At 42.1% G+C, this 21,133-nt stretch overlaps 4 protein-coding genes across 4 annotated transcripts; 3 read left to right on the forward strand and 1 right to left on the reverse strand.

The window, feature by feature from the left end:
• The first annotated feature begins 487 nt into the window (after nucleotides 1-487).
• On the forward strand, nucleotides 488-4,528 carry LOC116929820 (helicase POLQ-like). The gene is given in 14 exon segments (XM_032937168.2): nucleotides 488-721; nucleotides 723-1,048; nucleotides 1,120-1,280; nucleotides 1,345-1,460; nucleotides 1,462-1,684; nucleotides 1,735-1,917; nucleotides 1,988-2,063; nucleotides 2,118-2,356; nucleotides 2,437-2,724; nucleotides 2,793-3,426; nucleotides 3,517-3,761; nucleotides 3,819-4,044; nucleotides 4,109-4,158; nucleotides 4,229-4,528. Coding segments are annotated over 14 exon segments (3,060 nt in total). The 5' UTR covers nucleotides 488-584; the 3' UTR covers nucleotides 4,385-4,528.
• On the reverse strand, nucleotides 4,324-5,746 carry LOC116929832 (DNA-directed RNA polymerases I, II, and III subunit RPABC4). Its single transcript, XM_032937196.2, has 5 exons — nucleotides 5,641-5,746; nucleotides 4,751-4,814; nucleotides 4,632-4,694; nucleotides 4,521-4,550; nucleotides 4,324-4,461 (listed from the first exon to the last, which is right to left on the reverse strand). Exons 1-5 carry the CDS (start codon nucleotides 5,719-5,721, stop codon nucleotides 4,439-4,441), a joined length of 261 nt encoding a protein of 86 aa, XP_032793087.1. The 5' UTR covers nucleotides 5,722-5,746; the 3' UTR covers nucleotides 4,324-4,438.
• Nucleotides 5,747-6,555: 809 nt separating this feature from the next.
• On the forward strand, nucleotides 6,556-9,800 carry LOC116929824 (polyadenylate-binding protein 4-like). Its single transcript, XM_045178272.1, is given in 9 exon segments — nucleotides 6,556-6,782; nucleotides 6,936-7,185; nucleotides 7,244-7,716; nucleotides 7,784-8,065; nucleotides 8,067-8,124; nucleotides 8,204-8,511; nucleotides 8,678-8,935; nucleotides 9,004-9,270; nucleotides 9,337-9,800. Coding segments are annotated over 8 exon segments (1,932 nt in total). The 5' UTR covers nucleotides 6,556-6,782; nucleotides 6,936-6,989; the 3' UTR covers nucleotides 9,427-9,800.
• A 1,007-nt stretch (nucleotides 9,801-10,807) lies between these two features.
• On the forward strand, nucleotides 10,808-21,116 carry LOC116929821 (extracellular sulfatase Sulf-1). The gene is made up of 11 exons (XM_032937171.2): nucleotides 10,808-11,176; nucleotides 14,060-14,496; nucleotides 14,564-14,960; nucleotides 15,122-15,227; nucleotides 15,390-15,477; nucleotides 15,685-16,132; nucleotides 16,516-16,821; nucleotides 16,918-17,465; nucleotides 17,551-18,185; nucleotides 19,205-19,846; nucleotides 19,929-21,116. Exons 2-11 carry the CDS (start codon nucleotides 14,266-14,268, stop codon nucleotides 20,038-20,040), a joined length of 3,513 nt encoding a protein of 1,170 aa, XP_032793062.2. The 5' UTR covers nucleotides 10,808-11,176; nucleotides 14,060-14,265; the 3' UTR covers nucleotides 20,041-21,116.
• The last annotated feature ends 17 nt before the right edge of the window (nucleotides 21,117-21,133 follow it).

Below are 21,133 nucleotides of genomic sequence, written 5' to 3' on the forward strand. Positions count from 1 at the left end.
AGCCCCTTGAAGTTCCGTTTGCGAAGTAGTGTCCATTTTAATTATATGTATATGTCTTTTTCTTATGGAGCATAATAACATCATGAATGCAAAAAACTTTACGTCATTTGCCACGAGAAAAAGAATTCGTGAAAGAGATAATTCACCCGATATGTTTGCTGTGGCTGATGAAGACGAGGATGCAATTTCATCTGACAAAGAAGCTGAAAAGGTTGACCCCGTAAGCAACGTAAATCGCAAAACACCTGGTAAAGATATAAGTAACTTACGCCATCAAAAAACTAAATCTTATTCAGCAACACCACCATCCACAAGTGAACAGAGCCCAAAACGAAAAATTGTGTTATCATCTTCTTTTCACCATGAAAACAACAATCAATCTTTGCCGCCTAGTGACTCAAAAGTATCAGGGGGCTGTTCGATGAGCTCTTTAAGAAGTACATTGCACACCAACCATTTTGGATTAAATAGCCGAATGAAGGAAGCTCTCCGCTCAGGTGGCTTGGATAGCACCACATTTCAGTTATCCAGCCATTCATCCTTATCAGGAGAAACACCTCCTGTTTACACACTGAATAGTAGCAATGTTGTCCCTTCCCAGACATCTATTCATTGTGGAGCTAATCATGGTCCTATCAGATGGAGCATGGCAAGCAATTTTGCAAACAAAAGGAATCAAGGGATTGTATGGATGGCAGACACAGTGCTTGAATATAGCAACCAAAACCGAACCAAAATTTACTCTACTCCTTGCCGACATCTGGAGGAAAAACTCTAGTTGCCGAAATACTTATGATTCGTGAACTTCTGTGCAATCAAAAGCACTGCCTTTTCGTCTTGCCCTACGTCAGCATTGTACAAGAGAAAATTCGGACCCTTTCCGCGCTTGCCATAGCTCTAAATTTTTCCATAGAAGAGTATGCTGGAAATAGGGGAACCTATCCTCCCCGCCAACGGAAATCTAAGCGAGTTATCTATATTGCTACATTAGAGAAGGCCCATGGAATCATCAACAGTTTATTAGAATTGGGAAGATTGCAAGAAATCGGTAACCAATATTGAATTTCGCTTTGTTTCTACAAGACCGTACCCAATACTTGTTGATTTTCGACTTTTTAGGCTTGGTAGTGGTGGATGAGATTCACATCGTCGGTGAGGGTAAACGAGGAGCAACGCTTGAAACCTTACTTTGCAAACTTCTGCTTGCTCCCATTGGGCCTCGCATGGTAGCTATGAGCGCTACAATAGGAAACATCGACGAACTGAGTAATTTCCTTAAGGTAAATTCATTTACTACTAGCTCCTAGATTGTAATGTTTCTTTTTAACTTAATTGTCAAAATAGGCTGAGATTTACACAGAAGACTTTCGACCAGTCCAACTTAGGGAGTTCCTCAAAACTGGTGATCAAATACTAGAAATAGACAAGAGACAACGGGGAGCGCAGGAGAACTTCATGAAACATTCGCGATCAGTATCCGGCCACGTCTGCAACAAACCGCAAAAACGATCCCGATGGTCTAAGTGTTTTGGTTTCGGAGGTAGCCCCGGAACACAGTTGTTTAGTCTTTTGCTCTACAAAGAAAAACTGTGAAAGCGTGGCCAAGCTGGTAAGCAGTAATTTGCCACCAACACTGCAACAGTGGAAAACAGCTGAAAAACTAAAACTAAGGAGGGCATTGGAGGTAAAATTTAAGGCAATTCTGCAGGGTTTTAATCTAATATTTGATTACAGCAAGAAAGTGGTAGATTATGTCCAATATTGAAATCTACATTGCCCTTTGGAGTAGCCTATCACCATTCTGGCTTAACTGGAGACGAACGCCAGTTGATTGAGGAAGCTTTTTCTTCCGGGACCCTATGCTGTTTGTGTTGTACGTCAACACTTGCTGCCGGAGTCAATTTGCCAGCAAGAAGGGTATGTATTAGCTTTAAAAAAAAGTTAAGCGATGCACGTAATTGATCCTGATTGTCGCCATCTGAAACAGGTAATCCTGAGATCGCCATACATCGGAAATACCCGTTTAACACGTGCTCGCTATCAACAAATGATTGGCCGAGCAGGTAATAATCATGTTGATAAATAAGGTTTACGTGATAAATTGTATATCTATTTAGGCCGAGCCGGTTTTGATACTCATGGAGAGAGCTTTTTGTTAGTGAAACCAAATGAACTAACCTTTGTAACTAATGACATTCTCATGGCGCCAACGAACCGAGTTTATAGCCAATTGGCAGAAGACGACCTTCGTGGACTACAGCAACTTTTGTTGAGTTTAATTTCTCTCGACCTTGGAGGAAAAGATCTTAAAACCTTGGCCGAAACCCTTCTTCATTCTACGCTTCTCGGACAGCAGGTACATCAAATCTATCCAATCCTCATTTACGTATTATAGATTCCTTTATTTTCGTTTAAAATTGTTAAATTTAACTTCAGAGTTCACGTCAAAGTATTACAACAACGGAGCTTGTGGAAAAAAGTCTCAAGAGCATGATGGAAAAGAACTTGATATTACATGATAAAGACGAAAAACTGGCAGTAACAAAACTTGGCCGTGCGACGCTAAAAGGCATTGTTGACTTGGATCGGTCGAAACAACTGTACAATGATCTGCGCCTAGCCCAAGGTGGTCTGGTTCTCATGACAAAACTTCATCTAATGTATCTGGTGACACCCTACGATATGGTCGGTACCGTAGTTCCAATAGCGTCAACCTACTTTCAGGTATCTGTTTACAAACAAACCTTCATCTTTGTTCCAACAAGCTTACGGTATTTATTTTTTTATCGAAGGCCTTCAACAAATTGTCTGCTGAAGAACTAGGGGTAGCGAGAATGATTGGTGTCAATGAAACCGTCATGGTCAAATTAATGTCAAATCAACAGCAGAAAATAGAGCGGTCTATTTTGGAACGTTTTTATTTGACACTGATGCTCAACGATCTTTTCAAAGGAGAATCAGTGTGGAACGTCAGCGAATTGTACGGCTGTACTCGCGGAGACGTTCAAAATCTACTCTCTAACGCAGCAAGTTTCGCTTCTTGCGTTTACCACTTCGTTCAAGAGTTGGATGAATTTTGGGCCTTTTCGGAGCTGCTACTTCCTTTCAGTCGGGAGCTTTCGATGTGTTGTACTTCAGAATTGATTCCTCTAATGGAATTACCTTCAGTGGCTAAAGGCCGGGCGCGTATGTTATTCAAAGCTGGCTTCCGGACATTAACCGATGTTGCCAAGACAGATCCAGATCAGCTCGTAGCTCGAGTGGACCACTTGCCTAGACGCGTTGCACAGCAAATGATTGCCGCCGCCAAAGTACTTGTCTACGAAAAAGCCGATACTCTAATAGAGGAAGCCAATTCGCTATTAGAATTAGTTCCCAGACGCCAACCACTTGTCCCACTCGACGAAACATTTCAGACACAAGCAAGTAATGTATCTCTTCTTGATGATTGATTTATTATTCTAGTTTATGATTTTTTTTTTTTTTTTTTATAAAATTGTTCAATTGCGTGATTAGCTGTCACCCTACCCCCATCCTATGCCTGCCACGTTTGGTTAACAAATACAAAATCTTTAGTGGAGTATCATTTCGGACTTTCGTTGCTATGGTTACTATACTTCGTATTCCAGTTTATGATGCCACTACTGGAAAGACGATCTATCGTTGCAAGCTGGAAAATAATTATTCCAGAAGGAGAGTTCCTTGTTGAGTTCGAACATGGAACAACGTCAGGCAAACGTGTGTTATGGATTAACGGAAATGTAAGTCTTCAGCTTGCGGGTGAGTTCAATCGAATGATGTAGCATGGTTCCATGCAGGAATACCTTAGAAAAGAATGGATGTTCCGCCTTGTTGGTTCTGAAAATTTCCGAATTGGGCGTTTCGAATGTAAATTGGACGTTGAGCCAGATGGTACTTTCGGATTACTGTACTCGTTATCTATAAACGGCCAGGACATTGGCGAATTCCAAGAAGTAAACAAGAAGAGATGGGTTACTTGGAATGTTGACTCAAGTCAAGGAGGAAGAGACACTATTCTATTTGGTAAATAATCCTATCCTAACCCAAGACAAGTACATTACCTAATAGCTTTACTTATCCCAATCAGAAAAGGATACTATGGATGTTTGGTTAAATGGGATCAAAATTGATTGTGAGGTGCCATTTGAACAAAACATTTTTTTCTTATTTCTTTCAAATACGTGCATTAATTTTTTAATTTTCTTAGGTCCAATTCATTGATGGAGGCAATTTAACCCAATTTTCCATTAATGGTACTGTGGGGACAATTAGATCAATTTCAAGTGGTAATAAAAAGGTAGGAATGATTCATCAATGTATTCTTGGAGATGAAATTTTACAACCTGACACAGACAGCAAATGAAGAGTTTGAATTCCAGAAACCATAGTTTATCTCCATATTATGTGCATGGAAGCTTTAGCGGGCATCAAAAACAATCACTGCAACAAAAATTCATGTGAATACCTCTAAATTTTTTAAAAAGAAGAATGCAACTTACATCTCTTTGTTCGTTTCTTATACATGATACCTATATATAAAATAAACAGAAAAAGGATGACAAATAACATATTTAAAACAAATTATATTTTTTAACTGAACAAATACTTACGATAACCACATTCCCTGCAACGAATTGGATCTCTTGGTTTGAGTTCGTTTTCACCATGGCAATCTGTATAGTTACAATAGTTCTTATTGAATATATAATGGTTAATTTATTATTCCTACCTCCGCATATATAAACCATGGGTTGTTTTTTCTGCGGCTCTTGATCTTTGCCTAGAGGGTCCATCTAAAGACATAAAAGGATATCGTATTTAATTTTTGCTGACATTTTATAATCAACGGGAATTAATGTGATGAAAGCAGAAAATGATTTCCTTTGTAAAGACAACTCATATTCCATAATAAATTATGAAACTCACCCTCCACGATATGAAAACGTGTTCAACTTTAAAAACTTTACTTTACCTCCGGAAAGGCTAGTTTTGTTATGAAACACTAATGTTCTGAAATGTGTAAATGCACTACCGAAAATATATGAAAAACGAAGAGGAAGGGCTCCTATTTAGCTAGCGCTCGGCCCCGCGCCAATCGGGGAGCTTTTTAGTCGATCCGGTGCGGGGATAATCTTAATCGGGGAAGCGATTTCGGTGATCGGTGCGGTGATATCGGTGATCGGTGCCTTCCCCGATTATCAATGAATAGTATCTAAATTGGCAGTTGCCCTGCGGCCAACAAGAACAAAATGTGACCCTAGTCACGTGATTCTCGTTGGCCTATTAGAACGCAAGGTCACTGGTAATACTAACCCCTTATGGCTGAAGCAGTGCAATCGGTGCAGCACCGATTATGGCACCGTTCCGCACCGAAAAAAGAAATCCCCGCACTGAACTTCCCCGATTCATTTTTATCGGGGAAGCTTAGCAGTGTCCCCGGTTAGAATGTGATCGGGGCCGAGCCCTACCTAAGGGCATGGGCTGGCTTATCCACAAATGGATGGGAGTTGGCAGAGTTTGGCATAGAAACCTTTCTCTAGGCCTTTAAAGGCACAATAAAAAAAAAGACGCAATAAAAATACATATACTTGTATATCAGCTTAGAGTTAAGAAGTTTACCTTGTAGAAGTCCTCCTTTTTCTCTGTACTTTCTGCCTTTGACCAATCAGCATCGAGGGGTCCGAGATACAACAGCGTCATCTATCCATGCTATTCATCAACAACAAGAAATTTTCTGAGGATTGTGTATGTCCGAACTAAAAAATGGTGCGACATGGGATCATGTAAATTGTATTATTCAAACATTATTAACAGTTCAGTGCTGTTAAAACATTTTAAAAATTCTAGCATAAATAAAACTTTTTTGCTTATAAATCAGTATTTAATTAGGAGTCTGTTCATTATGCTAAAGAAGAAAATGGTACAGTAAACACTAATCCACTTTAAGCCATCTATGGAAGTGAAACAAACAATAGATCGGTATTTTTGTTTTTGTTTACTACCTTATTAATTTTGACTTTTCTTTCGCAAAATTACTTTCTTGTGTGCTGGCAGAATGTAAAAAGACTTGGAAATGTTTCTGCTTCGATGCACAACATTCGCAACTTTCACAAAGTTTCATTTACCTCATTCACACAAAAATGTGGGTCAGGTTATTGACTTTGTGAAAGTATGTTAAAGAATCTGGTATTTTACTGATTACTAGTGCATTTATGTCGGTGATGTGCGCATTTCAAAATCCAATAAAGTTACATTGCAAGAATATAAGCTACATGAATGTTCGAAATGTGTGAAAAATCAACTATTAAAAGTTGAATTACAAATAACACATGAAACAAAATTTTTCTGAGTTATAACTATGAATCATTTGTTCAATAACTCAAATGGCGAAAAACAATTTGTGGCAACAAATTTTATACCATTTGCATGGCGTTTTTCATTTGTTTAGCTGCAAAAGGATATTAACCTACGGTGCCACATTTCTTCTATATGAAATCAAAAACGACCATAAGGCATCCCGTTTCCTGTGGTGGTGGCACCATTGGTTCACTCTCTGGGCGACGTCAGTGAGAGAGGGTGGTCTTTCCTTCGTTCGTTTTCTTCACGTAAATGCAAAAAATCACAAAAAAATTGTAATTTGCCAAAAACCCAAAAAAAAAATTAAGAATACTAACTTGTAAGTTAAGTTAGAAAAAAAAATCCTCTTAAGGCGAACACTGTGCTCTTATTCCATCACAATCTGTTACTCGGCCATTTATCTTGTAAGTACTTTTTCAATATGGCAACCGTCTCTTGCTCACGCGTTTGATCCACATTGCGTCAATTAGTACTGACGTCAATGCAACGTATACTGTTTATGGGACAGTCAATGTAAGTGATACGACGTTGTGTCTAACTAAAACTTCTTTTGTCAGCAGATCAATTTATATCTTTCACCATCTTGATAAACCTGACAAATTTCTGAAAAAATGAACAACACTGCTGGAGCTAATTACCCAATCGCCTCTCTGTACGTTGGTGATCTTCACAATGAGGTCACTGAAGCCATGTTATTTGAGAAGTTTTCCACTGCTGGGCCTGTGGTCTCTATTAGAGTTTGCAGAGACATGATTACTCGTCGCTCACTGGGCTATGCATATGTCAACTTCCAGCAACCAGCTGATGGTAAGTTAGCTACATATTCTACTGCACTTTATGTTCTCATCTAATTTTGTATTCATAGCTGAAAGAGCATTGGACAGTATGAACTTTGATGTGCTGCGGGGAAGACCAATTCGGATCATGTGGTCACAACGTGATCCATCTCTCCGTCGCTCTGGTGTTGGTAATATCTTCATCAAAAACCTCGACAAAACTATTGACAACAAGGCCATGTACGACACATTCTCTGCATTTGGCAACATCTTGAGCTGCAAAGTTGCTCAGGATGAGGCTGGCAACTCTAAAGGATATGGGTTTGTCCACTTCGAAACTGAAGAGTCTGCTGTAAATGCAATCACCAAAGTCAATGGCATGTTGCTCAATGGGAAAAAGGTCTTTGTCGGCCGTTTTATTCCACGCAAAGATCGTGAGCGTGAGTTGGGAGAAAAGGCCAAATATTTCACAAATGTTTATATCAAGAATTTTGGTGATGAATTTGATGATGAAAAACTGTTTGAATGCTTTTCTAAGTATGGAAAAGTTACTTCTCACAAGGTAGGTGTGGATTGACCTATTACTGTTTTTTTCAATGTTCAAATTAAATTTCCTTTTTTCTATTCAGGTCATGTCAAGTGACGATGGAAAATCGCGAGGGTTTGGTTTCGTGTGCTATGAAGATCCTGACGCTGCAGAAAGAGCCTGTGATGATATGCACGCTAAGGATATGAATGGCAAAACCTTATTCGTTGGTCGTGCACAGAAACGCAATGAACGTCAAACAGAACTTCGTCGTAAATTTGAACAAATGAAAATAGAACGCCTTAATCGTTATCAAGGCGTCAACCTGTACGTCAAGAACTTGGATGACACCATCGATGACGAACGCCTTCGCAAGGAATTTGCATCCATACGGAACCATCACCTCGGCTAAGGTTATGACAGAAGGAGGTCGCAACAAGGGAGGTTTCCAAACGTCTCTCGGTAAATATTTTTGTACATCATGCTGCAGTTGGACAATTTTAAAGTTGTTTCCTTCGTTAAGGTTTCGGTTTCGTTTGCTTTTCATCACCGGAAGAGGCAACCAAAGCCGTAACCGAGATGAATGGCCGTATCTTGGTTTCCAAACCTTTGTACGTAGCCTTGGCTCAACGTAAGGAAGATCGTAAGGCTCAGCTCGCATCGCAGTACATGCAGCGAATGGCCGGCATGCGTATGCAACAAATGGGTCAGATGTTCCAACCGGGTGGTCCTGGTTACTTTATGCCCGCTCCAATTCAGCCGCAACGCTTTTACACTCCAGCTCAGATGGCACAATTCCGTGCCACTCCTCGCTGGTCTGCTCAACCTCAGGTACACTTATAGGTTTCTTCTTTTAGATTTTAGCAGGTCCCATGCTATGTTTTGGTGATGGTATTGATCTATTTCTTACCGGTCTGTTTTGGAAACTTGCTTACGTGTTGCAGTACTTCTTAGACCTGATGTTTAACCTAATTGAAATTACTTTAAAAATCATAAGGTTCGCCCAACAGCCCAGCTTAACCAACAAGGTGCCGGATATCCCGTTTCAGCACAGTACCGTGGTGGAGTTCCCCCTCGTGGTCAACCTCCCGTTGTCCGCTCGATGCAGTCGGCCCGTCCCATCACTGGTCAACAGCCGATGGTGCCCCAAGGAATGCCTGGCCGTTCCCTCGGTATGCCCTCCGGTGGACCAGTCATGCCTCAACCACGCCCCGGATTCAAATTCACTCCAGCCATGCGAAATCCACCCACACAAGTAAGTTGTTGGGTAGCAGTAGATTTCAAGAAAGCAATCCGTTATGACCCCCATTTCATCATTTTAAGGGCTCTCTTCCATCGAACGCCATGGGTGGATCAGCTGCCGGTGGAATGCAACAAGCGCTCGTTGTGCAAGGGCAGGAGCCGTTGACTGCATCCATGTTGGCCTCAGCTGCTCCTCAGGATCAGAAGCAAATGCTTGGAGAGCGTCTTTTCCCTCTTATTCAGCGCATGTATCCCGATATGGCTGGAAAGATCACCGGCATGTTGTTGGAGATCGACAATTCGGAGCTGTTGCACATGTTGGAACACAACGAATCACTCAAAGCCAAGGTACGAATTCATGATACGTTTCGTGTGGTGATTCAAAGCTTGATTTGTTCTTTTGTTGGGTTTAAGGTGGATGAAGCCGTCGCCGTACTCCAGGCTCACCAAGCTAAACAAGTGGCTGCGCAAGTTGCTTCAGTTGTTCAACCAAAAGAGGAATAAAGAAGAAAGAAATAAAAGAAAAAATTCACAAAAAAATGGCAAAACTTAAAAAAATCCACTAAAAGTTTTTTTTTCTTCGTCAACGACACGAGTTATTACGCAACTCTTTCCTTCTGTTCTTTATCTTGATGTCATCGACCACCTTTGAAGAGAACCTCCTGGTCGCCCAGCCTTCTTTATTTTTCGCTTATTCTATCCAACTTTTTCTTTATTTTCTGTTTTACTTTCCTTCTGTATGATTTCCTCCTTCATTTGTAATCCCATTCAGGTTGTGGGTTATACTTTCATTACAATTTCTTCTTGTACTGGTATAATTCCGAAATACAAGAAATGGGTTTCAGGCTAAAAAAAAAAGAAAAAACAAAAAATATAAACACTAATATTCCTTATTTTTTTTTTTTTATGGTGGAGGGGTTGGTTAATGAAAGTCGCAAGTCAATTGCTGTCGAGAGGGCGGCCGTTTCGGCGCGCTTTGTTTTAACGTTATGCTAAATCGACGGAAAGAATTTCATCCCGCGTGAAGGAAATCGTAAAGTTTGCCAATGGGGTTTTTTTTTCTTACGACACACTGATGATTTTCCCTTTTTTCCAGGCACCTAAGGAGGAAAAGGACATAAAGAAAAAAATCACCAGTTGCTTTAATGTATACATAGTCTTGTCTTTAATAGTTCTTGAGGACTTTAGAGAATCGTTTTAAAGGAATAGGGATGGCGTGGGGGGAGGAGAGAAACGAACACAGCAGACGGATGCAGCTCGTAAATCTTTGTAAATCTTTCATCCCCTTTCGTATTCTTCTAACAAAAAGAAGCCATGTTGTGTGTTATCTTTGAACATGTTGAGGAGAGTTTAAATAAAAAACAAAAAATGTTTTTTACGAAAACGCTCGAAGAGTTTCTTAATTTATTTATCAGCACCAACTCGCCTGACGCTTTTCGAAGCAGACAGTAAACACACAACACTCTGAATAAATGTTTACGGTCGACTGATGTATCTTTCGTCATCGTCGGGAGGAGAAAAAAGAAGAAGAGGTTGTTCACTTTGTTGTTTTAGCAATCTTGTTTTATAGCAGTTTGACGTGTTTGTGTCAACCGTGCCGTCATTGGAGCTTTGAACATGTCGGGCGGAAGAGGTGATGACACCACCGGAAAGGATTCGCAAATTTGCAGCCGACGCACAATTAAGACGTGCTTGGAAGTGTTCTTTCAACACGTGCATTTTTTCCGACAAGGTTCCTTTGCTTTATAGCGATGGCGCTGCCATCGCGGAGTCGAGTCTCACCTATTGGCGACTTGGAAGACCACTTGAAAAGAAAATGGGCGGGCTCTTAGATTTTTTTTTTCCTTTTTTCGTTTCATTCTCGTTAGGTTAGGTTAGTGTTTTCGCCTTCAGTACGTTTTTGGCTGTCGGTCCATCGTGTCCGCAGCTGTGGTTAAACCGGCCGCGAGTCACGTTTTTCTTTTTTTATTTTTTGTTCGAGGACGAAATTTCATTGAATTTTTAGAAACTACTATTTTACTTGAATATTTTATGCAGAAATATTTTGCTTGTTACGAAATATCTTTGAGTTGTTCTGTTTAACTTGTTCCTCACTTGTTTCCACCGATGTTTGATTTTATCGGGTGAGGAATTTGTTGTTGCGTTATCGAAAGGGGGGAATCAAACGACAGAAAAACACGACGATTGAACCGAGTGTGTCTGTGTCATGCCCTCGTGTGCCCAGTTGTTGCTGACCGACTGAATTTCTTCTCAGGTATTGAATTCATTTCAGTTATTATTATTACCTTGTGTGTGTATGTGTGTGTGTGGAGATCCCGTGTCCCATTTCTCGGCCATTTTTGTCTCGAGTGCACGTGTCTTGTGTCGTCTTCCATATTTCTATTTTGTGAGCTCTTGTGACTTGAGCTTTCAATGTTTAGACGTGGTAATGGAGGCACACGATAAGGCTTGATGTTTTATTTCAAGCCACTAAATATTTCCACAAAAAACATTTTGATTATGTTGAAGGCGAAAATGTCTCGTCTATGGGGGGGAATGTGTGACGTTCACGTCTTGCCAAATTAATAGTTCTTTTAATGATTGGATTCCATTGTCACAACTCCAAGTTAGTTTTTAATGAAAAATTAGTTTTTTGCCGTTTCTTGGAGAGGAAGGGAAGGTCAGAAGAAAGAAAAAAAGAGATAGAAAAGATGGAGAAGGGAATGACAGCCGGGCGACGAGGAGAAACAGAAAGGAATGCCTTTGAGCGGTCACACGAATTCACAAGTAAAAGAAGAAAAAAAAGAAATGAATTACGAGGCATATTTTCTCTGTCTCTATTGGTCTATGTCTGTGTTTAGTTTGTACGCACAATAGGCAAGGTCGTTTGTGCGCGAGCTTGGGCCGAGTTTTTTTTTTTTTTTCGGGAGAGCCCGAAGAAGAAAAACGACTCACCACTCGATTGCCCTCTAGGTAGACAGGAGAAGAAAACTCAAAAAGAAACTAAAAATTTTTGTTTAATTTTTGTTTTCTGCCCTTTTTGGTCGTTTTTTTCGTAACCGTTTGGTGAAGTAACAACCTGAGAACAGAAATTTCGACAGAAGAATTTAATAAATTAAAACAGTAAATCCCCAAGTCAAAAGAGTGGGCACCCCCTTAATTCTTATCCACCTTGAATTGAATATCACGTGTGCCCGTGAGCGGGAAATAAGAGACACACGATCTCGCGGTTCTTTTTCAAACAAGACACGATACGCTCTGTGCTTTTGTGAATTTTCAACCAATTATCGTGACGCAACTGACGGTGGCTGCACCATTTGCTAAGAGAAATGGGGGGTGGCCATCAAACGTCAAGTGCACTTTGATGAAAGCCCATTTCTATCTTTTATTTATTTTTCTTACCTTGATGACGTCGGGACTTTTGGTTCTGCCGCCGCTCTCCGTTGACGTGGGAACAATGAAAATAATAATCCCGGCACAGATACAAACAGATCTGCTTCAGATTAGAAATTTGTCTCCCCAAAAAATACAAATACGGGAATCTCGTCGTCTCCGACCGCAAATCAAGAGAATTTCTTTTATTTTTTTATTTTTTAGTTTGAGGGGGGAAAAAAAAGGTAAAAATTCCGAAACAAGTTTTTTTTGGTTTGGTGGTTTTTGATTCGATGCCAGCTGGACGTTGTCAGTTTGATGCGCCCAAGATTCTTGAATTACACTTCTTTGTTTTCAATTTCCTTTCCACGAAAAGTTGACGTGGGACACACCAAAATCCCTTAATTTCCTCTAGACTAAATTGTTATTATTACTATGTGAAGGATCTCCTTCCTGCTACTTAAACAAGTCTTGACAAAGGACAAGATTTTGTTCAATTGCCTCGTCAACTTATCGTCTTCTAAAGGAAGAGGAATGCTGGCCCGAAAAAAAGGGAATGTGTTTCTTTGGCTAGTTAGTTTAATAGTTCAAGAAGTGCTGTGTGTAGTATAGACATCTCCTGCACACGTTTCGACTATCTACTACTACGACTACAATCACCTTCTTTTCCCCCATTTCTAAATGGGCTGTATACGATAGAAACGAGACGGGGGATGGTCTTTAAAAGAAAACGAGCAACAAGGAGGTAAAGATGAGAGGAACACATTCCGGTGACCCACCGTGGGTCATTACCGGCCGCGCAGCACCGAAGAATCAACCCCATGGGCCACACCACCACACATTTTGCCGGCTTCTTTATTCCCATTTCTTTCTTTCTCTGTATTAATAAAGCCACCCCTTCAAGAATGAGGTGTATACCGATGGGAGTTTCCGATTTAATATTCTCTTCTTCAATTCCAATTTTTGTGTGTGTCTTGGAATGAACGTGTCTTGTCAGGTTTCAACCCGTCCAAAAGGATTGGGACGGCGGTGAAAACGGACACAAGATGCGAGGCTCTTCTCCCGATACAAAGTAATAAGAGATCGTCCCTGATGCCCAGTAATTGAAGAAGGGGGGAAAAGTCTCTTCATTTTCTATTTTTATTATTAGAAGAAAAGAGATTCCTCTATTCATGACACATTCCATACCTTTTCTTCTTCTTCTCCTCTTAACACTAAAAAGAAATGAAAATTCAGGGGGTTAGAAAAAAGGGTCTTTGTGAATTGCCATTGTCTTCCTTTCCCCCATCGGTTTTTTACTGAAATTTTATTTCATTTCATGTTGTGCATCTCTCTCTCTCTGCCTTAGAAAACGAACACACACTACGTGGATTTATTTGAAAGGACCGACACATTTTTCTATGTGTGTCATTCTTCTCTCTCTTTCTCTATTGGTGGTGTCGGAGTCATTGTGCGGTTAGGTTTTAGTGTTGGAGAAAGAAAAGAGGAGGAATTGGTCTTTTTTTTTTTTGTTGTTTAGCGTTAAAAGGAAAAAAAAAGTTTTTCGCACCCCCCTCACCGGTTTCTCTTTTGACACCAAGAGAACCCTCCAGTACAGTCGTATTGCTTGCTTGACACTTTACACATCCGCCCTCTTAGGTTGCCCCCTCCCAACACCAAAAAGAAAAACTTCTATTGTGTGTGTGATTCTTAGAATTACGTTGCAGGGACGAACGAAGAATGTGACGACCATACGTTTGTTCTTGTTTCTGATCGTCTCTGTACGCTTTGTAATCTCGTTTGGCAGTAAGGTTTCGCGCAGCGGAGCAGAATTTTGTTTTACCTTAACCGCGTCCCATTGGAGGCGATGAGGAGCTGGATGAGGAGAGAAGAGTCATAAAAAGCAAATAAATATTCCACCACAAACGAAAGCCACAATCGGTGTGTGTGTGTGTGTGCGTGTGAAGAGAGGAGTTGTTCTTCTTCATCTGAGACTCGCACACGAAAAGAACGATGAATATGCGCACGGCCGTTTGGAGTTTATGGGCGATAGTCTTCTTTTATGGAAGCTGCCAAGCTGTCGATGAAGGTGAACGTCGAGGCGGAAGAAAACGGAATCGGGGCACGGGTGCTTCAGCCTTTCGCCCCGAACAGACTAGTCCATCGAATCACGGTCGTAACCTTCCTATGCCCGATGACCCACTGTTCACCGACCAACGAGAAATCCGGCTCTCTTTCCCGAAGGTAAAACACAAGTGGTCCTAATGTGAATCGTTGACTCGTCTTGAATCTGATTAATGGTGTCCCGTAGGAGCGATTGTGGAGCTCGAGTGGATCGGTCGACTCTTCTAGGAAGAAGGCGACCACGACAACGAGTCATAACAACAAGAAGAAGCCGTCCAAGTCTAGCGGTGGTGGCCATTCATCGGATAATTATTTTGGCTCGCGAAAGACCGGCTCCGAGTCGTCAACAAAAACAAACCCTAAGAAGCCCAACATCATCTTGATAGTGACGGACGACCAGGACGTTGAACTTGGCTCACTCGACTACATGCCTAAAACTCGGGCCATTCTTAAAGAGGGCGGGGCTTTTTTCCCAAATTCTTTCGTCTCGACGCCCATGTGCTGCCCGTCAAGAAGTTCCATGCTCACCGGACTGTTCGTCCACAATCACGGCGTCTTGACAAACAACGAGAATTGCTCATCAGGTCAGTTGTCGGTCTATTTTTTTGTTTCATTCAAGTAGTGACATTTCCGTTTCCACTCTCTCCTTATCGTCGTGTGTGCCTGTGTGACGTATGTCGGACTAAAAAAAAGGGCGTTTCTTCTTTTTTTGTTTTCGCTTTGCGTTCTTTTCAAATATAATTAGCCTATTGGCAAGCGGAGCACGAGCCGAGGACGTTTGGCGCTTACTTGGCCAGCGCTGGATATCGAACGGGCTATTTTGGTAAATACCTCAACAAATACAACGGCAGGTATGTAGCAGTTTATTTTCGCGGTTTTGCAGCGTCAAAATTTTAACGTAAAAAAAAAAAATAAATAAATAAATGAACAAGCGCGTGACGATCCATTGGAGCCCACATCAACATCCGTCTTCAGTAACGGCATTTTGTCTTTTCTTTTTTACCCCCCAATAGTTACGTCCCGCCTGGATGGAGAGTGTGGGCCGGTCAAGTCATGAATTCACGATACTACAACTACACCATTAACTTCAACGGCCAAAAGGTACGTAAACACTTTCTATTCTTTTTAAATATTTGATTTCTTGTTGGCTCGCCAACTCGACGGCGACGAGACCCATTAAGAAACGCGCTGGAGAATTTTCTTGTTCTTTCTCTCTCCGTCTGGAAATGCAAAAAGAAAATTATAATAATAAGCACGACACGACGTACACATTTTCCGAGTATAATAATGACGATAATTTGCCGACAGATCAAACACGGCGCCGACTACCAGACGGATTATTATCCCGACTTGATCACCAACGATTCCATTAGTTTCCTGCGTGAGTCTAAACAACACTACGACCATCAGCCTTTCCATTTGGTGATGAGTTTCCCGTCGCCTCACGGTCCCGAGGATTCCGCTCCCCAATATGCGGACATGTTTTTCAACGTGACTAGACACCGAACGCCGAGCTACGATTTCGCGCCCAACCCAGACAAGCAATGGATCCTCCGCTGGCTGGGCAAAATGAAACCCGTTCACCATCGCTTCACCGATTTGCTCATGACGAAACGGCTCCAGACGCTGCAGAGCGTCGACGAAGCTGTCGAGAAAATCTTTAGCGAGTTGGTGGCGCTCGGCCAATTGGAAAATACCTACATCTTTTACACGTCCGATCACGGCTATCATCTTGGACAGTTTGGACTGATCAAAGGTACAAATCTATTTCATTCCTTTGGGCGACAACGTTTTTCTGTTTTTTTTTTTTCTTAAAGAATTGATTCGAGATTATAGGTGATGGGCGATCTTATCATTTTGCGCTTGTCATTGAAAAAGAAAAAGTTTTAAAAAGAACTTGGCTGTCATAGAGTTTGTTTGACTATTGTCAACGCGTGCTTTACCTTTTTCGTAGGGCAGGGGGGAGGTTTACTTTTGTCAATCAACTGTCAAGCGCTGATGGATATCTTTTATTACGAATATTTTTTTCTTCTTCTTTTCCAAGGATAATTTGCATTCGTGTGGGGCCAAAAGTAGAATGAAAAAACGTGAATATTAGTTGTAAACAGTATTATTTATTTTCTTCAAAACGCAATGTAGGCAAGTCGTTCCCGTTCGAGTCTGACATTCGAGTCCCATTTTTGGTTCGCGGGCCGGGCGTCGGACGCGGCCGGGTGGTCCAAAGTCTGATTGGCAACGTGGATTTGGCTCCGACGTTTCTCGAGATTGCCGGTGTTCCCGTGCCACCGCACATGGACGGCGCCTCCATTTTTCGTTTCTTTCAAAAGGAGAAGGTCAAAAGCCGAACGCCCTGGAGGGACACGTACTTGATCGAGCGAGGCAAAATGCCACCCGCGCACTTTCCGAAACTCAACGTCGTCGAAGATGTTCCCAATAGCAACGAAGGTACGTTCGCATCGCCTCCCTCCTCTTGCCAGTCAATATTTTTCATATGTGCTGATTCTTTTCTTAATAATCATTGGGGCTCTCGTTCGTGTAAAGGAGCTGAAGGCGACGATGCTGACGGAGTGTCGGTCGAGTACTCTCCGCCGCGAGGCAAATTCGAAAGATGGGCCGTCGAGTGCCGCAAGCCTCAATATCAGAGCCCGTGCAGTGGCTTCCAAAAGTACGAGTGTCTCTTTGTGGACGAACGATGGCGCATGAAAAAATGCCGGACAAGCGTCCAGCCACATCACAAACTGGCCAAGAAGAAATGGTGTCAATGCAAAGCCCTTTCCAAGTATCGACTCAGCAAATTGGAGCCGGAAGAGAGGAGGATGCAGCGAGCCTTTCTCAAAGAGCACACGAGACACGTGGATTGGCGCGGATACCGGCCGCGTTTCCTCAAAACGGTGGCCGGCAAAAAGAAGTTCCACAGGAATAATAACCGACACAAACGCGAAGAGGCTGCCGCCGCCGCCGCCGCAACAGCTGTCGAGACGGCTGCCTCATCCGCGGAAGGAAGTGTTTTGCGCGATGTTGCAGAAGACGAGCTGGAACAAGTCGAGCTCATCATGGAAGACATTTCTGATGAGATTTCTGATCTTGAGGTAATTATATTTCTTTCTAATTTTCATAATTATTTTTTTTTCTGATTGATGAATCGTTTCCTAATTTATTTATTTATTTTGTAAGGCTCTAACGGAAGCGAGAAACGTTTCCAGCAACACGGAAGCCGCAATCCTTGATCCGGTAACGGTGGCACCGTCTACGGCGGCTGGATCACCGAGTGGCGACGACAAAAGTGCACCGCAGCTGAACAACAGCGATGGTAAACTCAACTGTCAAATAGTTGGCCAGTCGCGAATCAATTGCAGCAGCGAAGTGTACAGCGATCCAGCTACTTGGCGGTTAAGTCGCGACTTCCTGGAACAACAAATCCGCATCCTACGTGTCCAGTTGGATGAACTGAAAGTCATCCGGAAGCACTTGAGGGCAATGAGGCCGATGATGGGCGTTGATAAATCCTATTCGGCCAATAACAAACGGGCGAGTTCAAAAACTACGGGCTCGTCTCTGTTTGACTGGTCGTCACCGCCCTCCAAGCGGACGGAATTGAATAGCAGCACGGGTGCGTCAGACCTCGCCGGAAGCGTGGGCCGAAGGAAACATCGTCCTAAAATCGCACAATTAACGGACGATGCCGAAGACGACCACGAAGAAGAAGAGGTCGTTGACGAAGATGACGATGATGAAGACGAGGATGAATCGACTGCCGATCCAGTAGAAAGCACAATTGAAGTGACCATCTACGACAATCGTAAAATCAAGTGAGTCAAACCCTATTGTGTAACGCCGCGCGTGTCCTTCTATTTCGCTCTCGATCCATTAAGAATGTGGCACACTGCCACGGAAACAAAAAGAACGTCTTCGAGATGATACCACGTTGATAATTCGACCATCCCCTATCACTCTAGTGCGTATATATATAGTAGGACAAGTAGTTTGGTTTTCCAGAGAAGGTAAGGTGGGGGATCGAAACGAATAGATAAGAAATAGAAAGAACTTTCTGGTGTGGTTTGGTGGTGGTGATGGCAGTAGTAGTAGTACTAGTACTAGTAGCGGTTCTTTATTTTTTCCATGTCGGGCGCAGGGTCACGAAGCGCAGAGACATCCACCCGTCGGGATGAATGGATTGCTTTTCTTTATGTACGTTTTTCTTTTTGTTTTTGTTTCTGGGGGGAAAAGAACAGGAGAGAACAAAAGGCGATGGTGGATGGCATGTACAGTCGCTTGAATCGTATAGATGGGCGATAGGAGTAAGAAAACAAAACACAAAAGAGGAACAAACTGGGGGGCTGACTTCTTCTCGTAAGTGTGTGTGGAGGAATTTCTGGGAAAATGTTCGTATGTGGCGACCTTGGAGATGGATCTGCTGTCGGTATCCATTGGGCTGGAAGCACAAGTTTCTCTCTGAACCTTGTCCTGCCCTCAAGTGTGTGTGTTCTGGCCGATGAGGAGGAGGGTAGCCTACGTCATTAGGGAAATCAGCTGTTTCTACCTGCGTTTTCTTTTTCTTTAGCGAACATGATCTTTTGAAATCATCGCCCACATGTGCATCCGTTGAGTAGGAAGAAGAAAGCAACACACTCCTCCTTCCGCCAGTCGCGCTCTCTCAAAAGATATTCCATTCAATTAAGGTTCTAGTATATACTACTTGAATTGTAAATGCTGATTCTCCATGACCTTAATGATGCGTCTGTGAAGAATAATTTCGCTTTCCTCTTTCTAATTGCTTCTTTGTTCTTTTCTTTGTTTATTTATTTATTTATTTCCATTCATTTTTCAGGCCTTCAAACAATGCCGGACGGATTGGGATGTGCCCTTGTGTGGATGTCAATTGGTCGTCTCGCAGTCGTGAGGCTCGCAAAGAGGAGCGTTTGATTCGGCAAGCGAATCGCCGTAAGATAAAAGAGGAACGACAAAAGCGACGCCAAAAGAAGTTGAGTCGCAAACGAGCCATGATCGAATCGCACAATGGCCAGTGCAGCTATGAAAAAATGAATTGCTTTAGCCACGATAAAGATCATTGGAGGACGGCCCCCTTATGGAACGACGGCCCCTTCTGCGTTTGCATGAACGCCAACAACAACACGTACTGGTGCGTTCGTACGCTCAACACGACTCACAACTCGCTCTATTGTGAATTCATTACCGGCTTCGTCACCTACTACGACATGCGCATCGATCCTTACCAACTGCGCAACATCGCCCACACCTTGTCTGAAAATCAATTGGCCTTTTTCCATCAGACGCTCGAAAAATTGCGCGTTTGTAAAGGGGCCGACTGTTTCGTCAACACTCATCCGTCGGCCGCTAAATTGCTGTCCGCAACTAATGATGGTGGTGATGGTCGTGCTAGCAAATCCGATCCGGAAGAAAGCAAAAATGCTAGTTATCACCTGCAAAGTAGTCATGTGCTCGACAATGGGTAACGTATTTTTCTTTTTTGCTTGCCCATCAGCGACGACGCTAACCTATTTTTATTCTTTATTTCCCGCCCATTTAAACAGTCGGTTGGGCAAAGTCAAACCGAGACGTGACGGATACTGGCGCCGGTCGAAGCGGCGAGAAAGGCAGACGCCAGATGTTATTGCGTCATCCAACGCCGCCGCCGCCGTGTGATTGATCTCGTCCCTCACAGCTTCTCTTTTACTCTTCCTGGACAAAGTTCACTAACTACCCCCTGAGAGATTGTTATAGGACACACACACACACACAGATGGATATAAAAGAGCAGCGAGACTCGACGACTGTTTACATCCATGTCCTTTTTCGGGAAAATGGATGTTTTTTTTTTTTTTCTTTATTTTTCTTTACAAGTTTCTGTTTTTGTTGTTTTCTCGCCGGATCGTTTATATCCTCTAGATGTTTATCGTTCGCGGTTTTCTGTACAGCAGATGAAAGATCATTCTCAGTCGTCCCGTGTTTAAAGCGGGAACAAAGTGCCAACGTCACATTTTCTTGCCGACGAATGAGAATTCGATTTAGTATTGACTTCTTTTTCCCTCTCCCCCCTTTTTTTATTGAATGAAATTGTTTGTTTTTCTTTTTAAATTTAGTTGAATTTTTTTTTTATCATTTTGTTTACAAACTCAGAAAAATGCGAGAAGAAAGGAGGAAAAATGTTGTTTTGTTATCGAATTTATTTGATTTTTTTTTTGTTTCGCCCTCAAATGTTTTGACTTGTGTTAGCCTCGCCTTTGACTCGCGGCCACACACGAAAAGAAATTTCGATATATTTCCTCCCGTATTTCTCGTTATTGAGCGTCATTTTATGTGTGTTGTACTGCCAGAAATGTACTCCCGGATGTCGTTAGGTGGCTCTACCATCTGGAATTTTGTTTTTATTTCGCTTTGCTTACCTTTTCCGCGTAAACACGGTAAGGGAAAGCAAATGAGAAACAAACAAACCGGAACGCGATGGCCTAATTGCCGTTTCAGACCTTTCCATGAATTTCTTATCTAGATGTTTCAAACTTAAAGGATGTGTTCATGAGCCGCTTCTGTTGACTCTCTGTGTAGCTGTGGTTTTCTTTATTGAATTTTCTATGTTTAAATGATGTGAATACTCCGTCATCTCTATTGCCATTCATATTTTCAAATTCATTTTTTGTCGTAAAGTGTTTTTATGTCGTTGATTAAACACGGAAATCACCGAGAATACATTGACTATTTATTTGCGTTATGCTGATATTAAACATTTGTATTTCTTTTT

This window comes from Daphnia magna, linkage group LG8 (genome assembly GCF_020631705.1).
Source record: "Daphnia magna isolate NIES linkage group LG8, ASM2063170v1.1, whole genome shotgun sequence".
Classification (NCBI taxonomy): domain Eukaryota; kingdom Metazoa; phylum Arthropoda; class Branchiopoda; order Diplostraca; family Daphniidae; genus Daphnia; species Daphnia magna.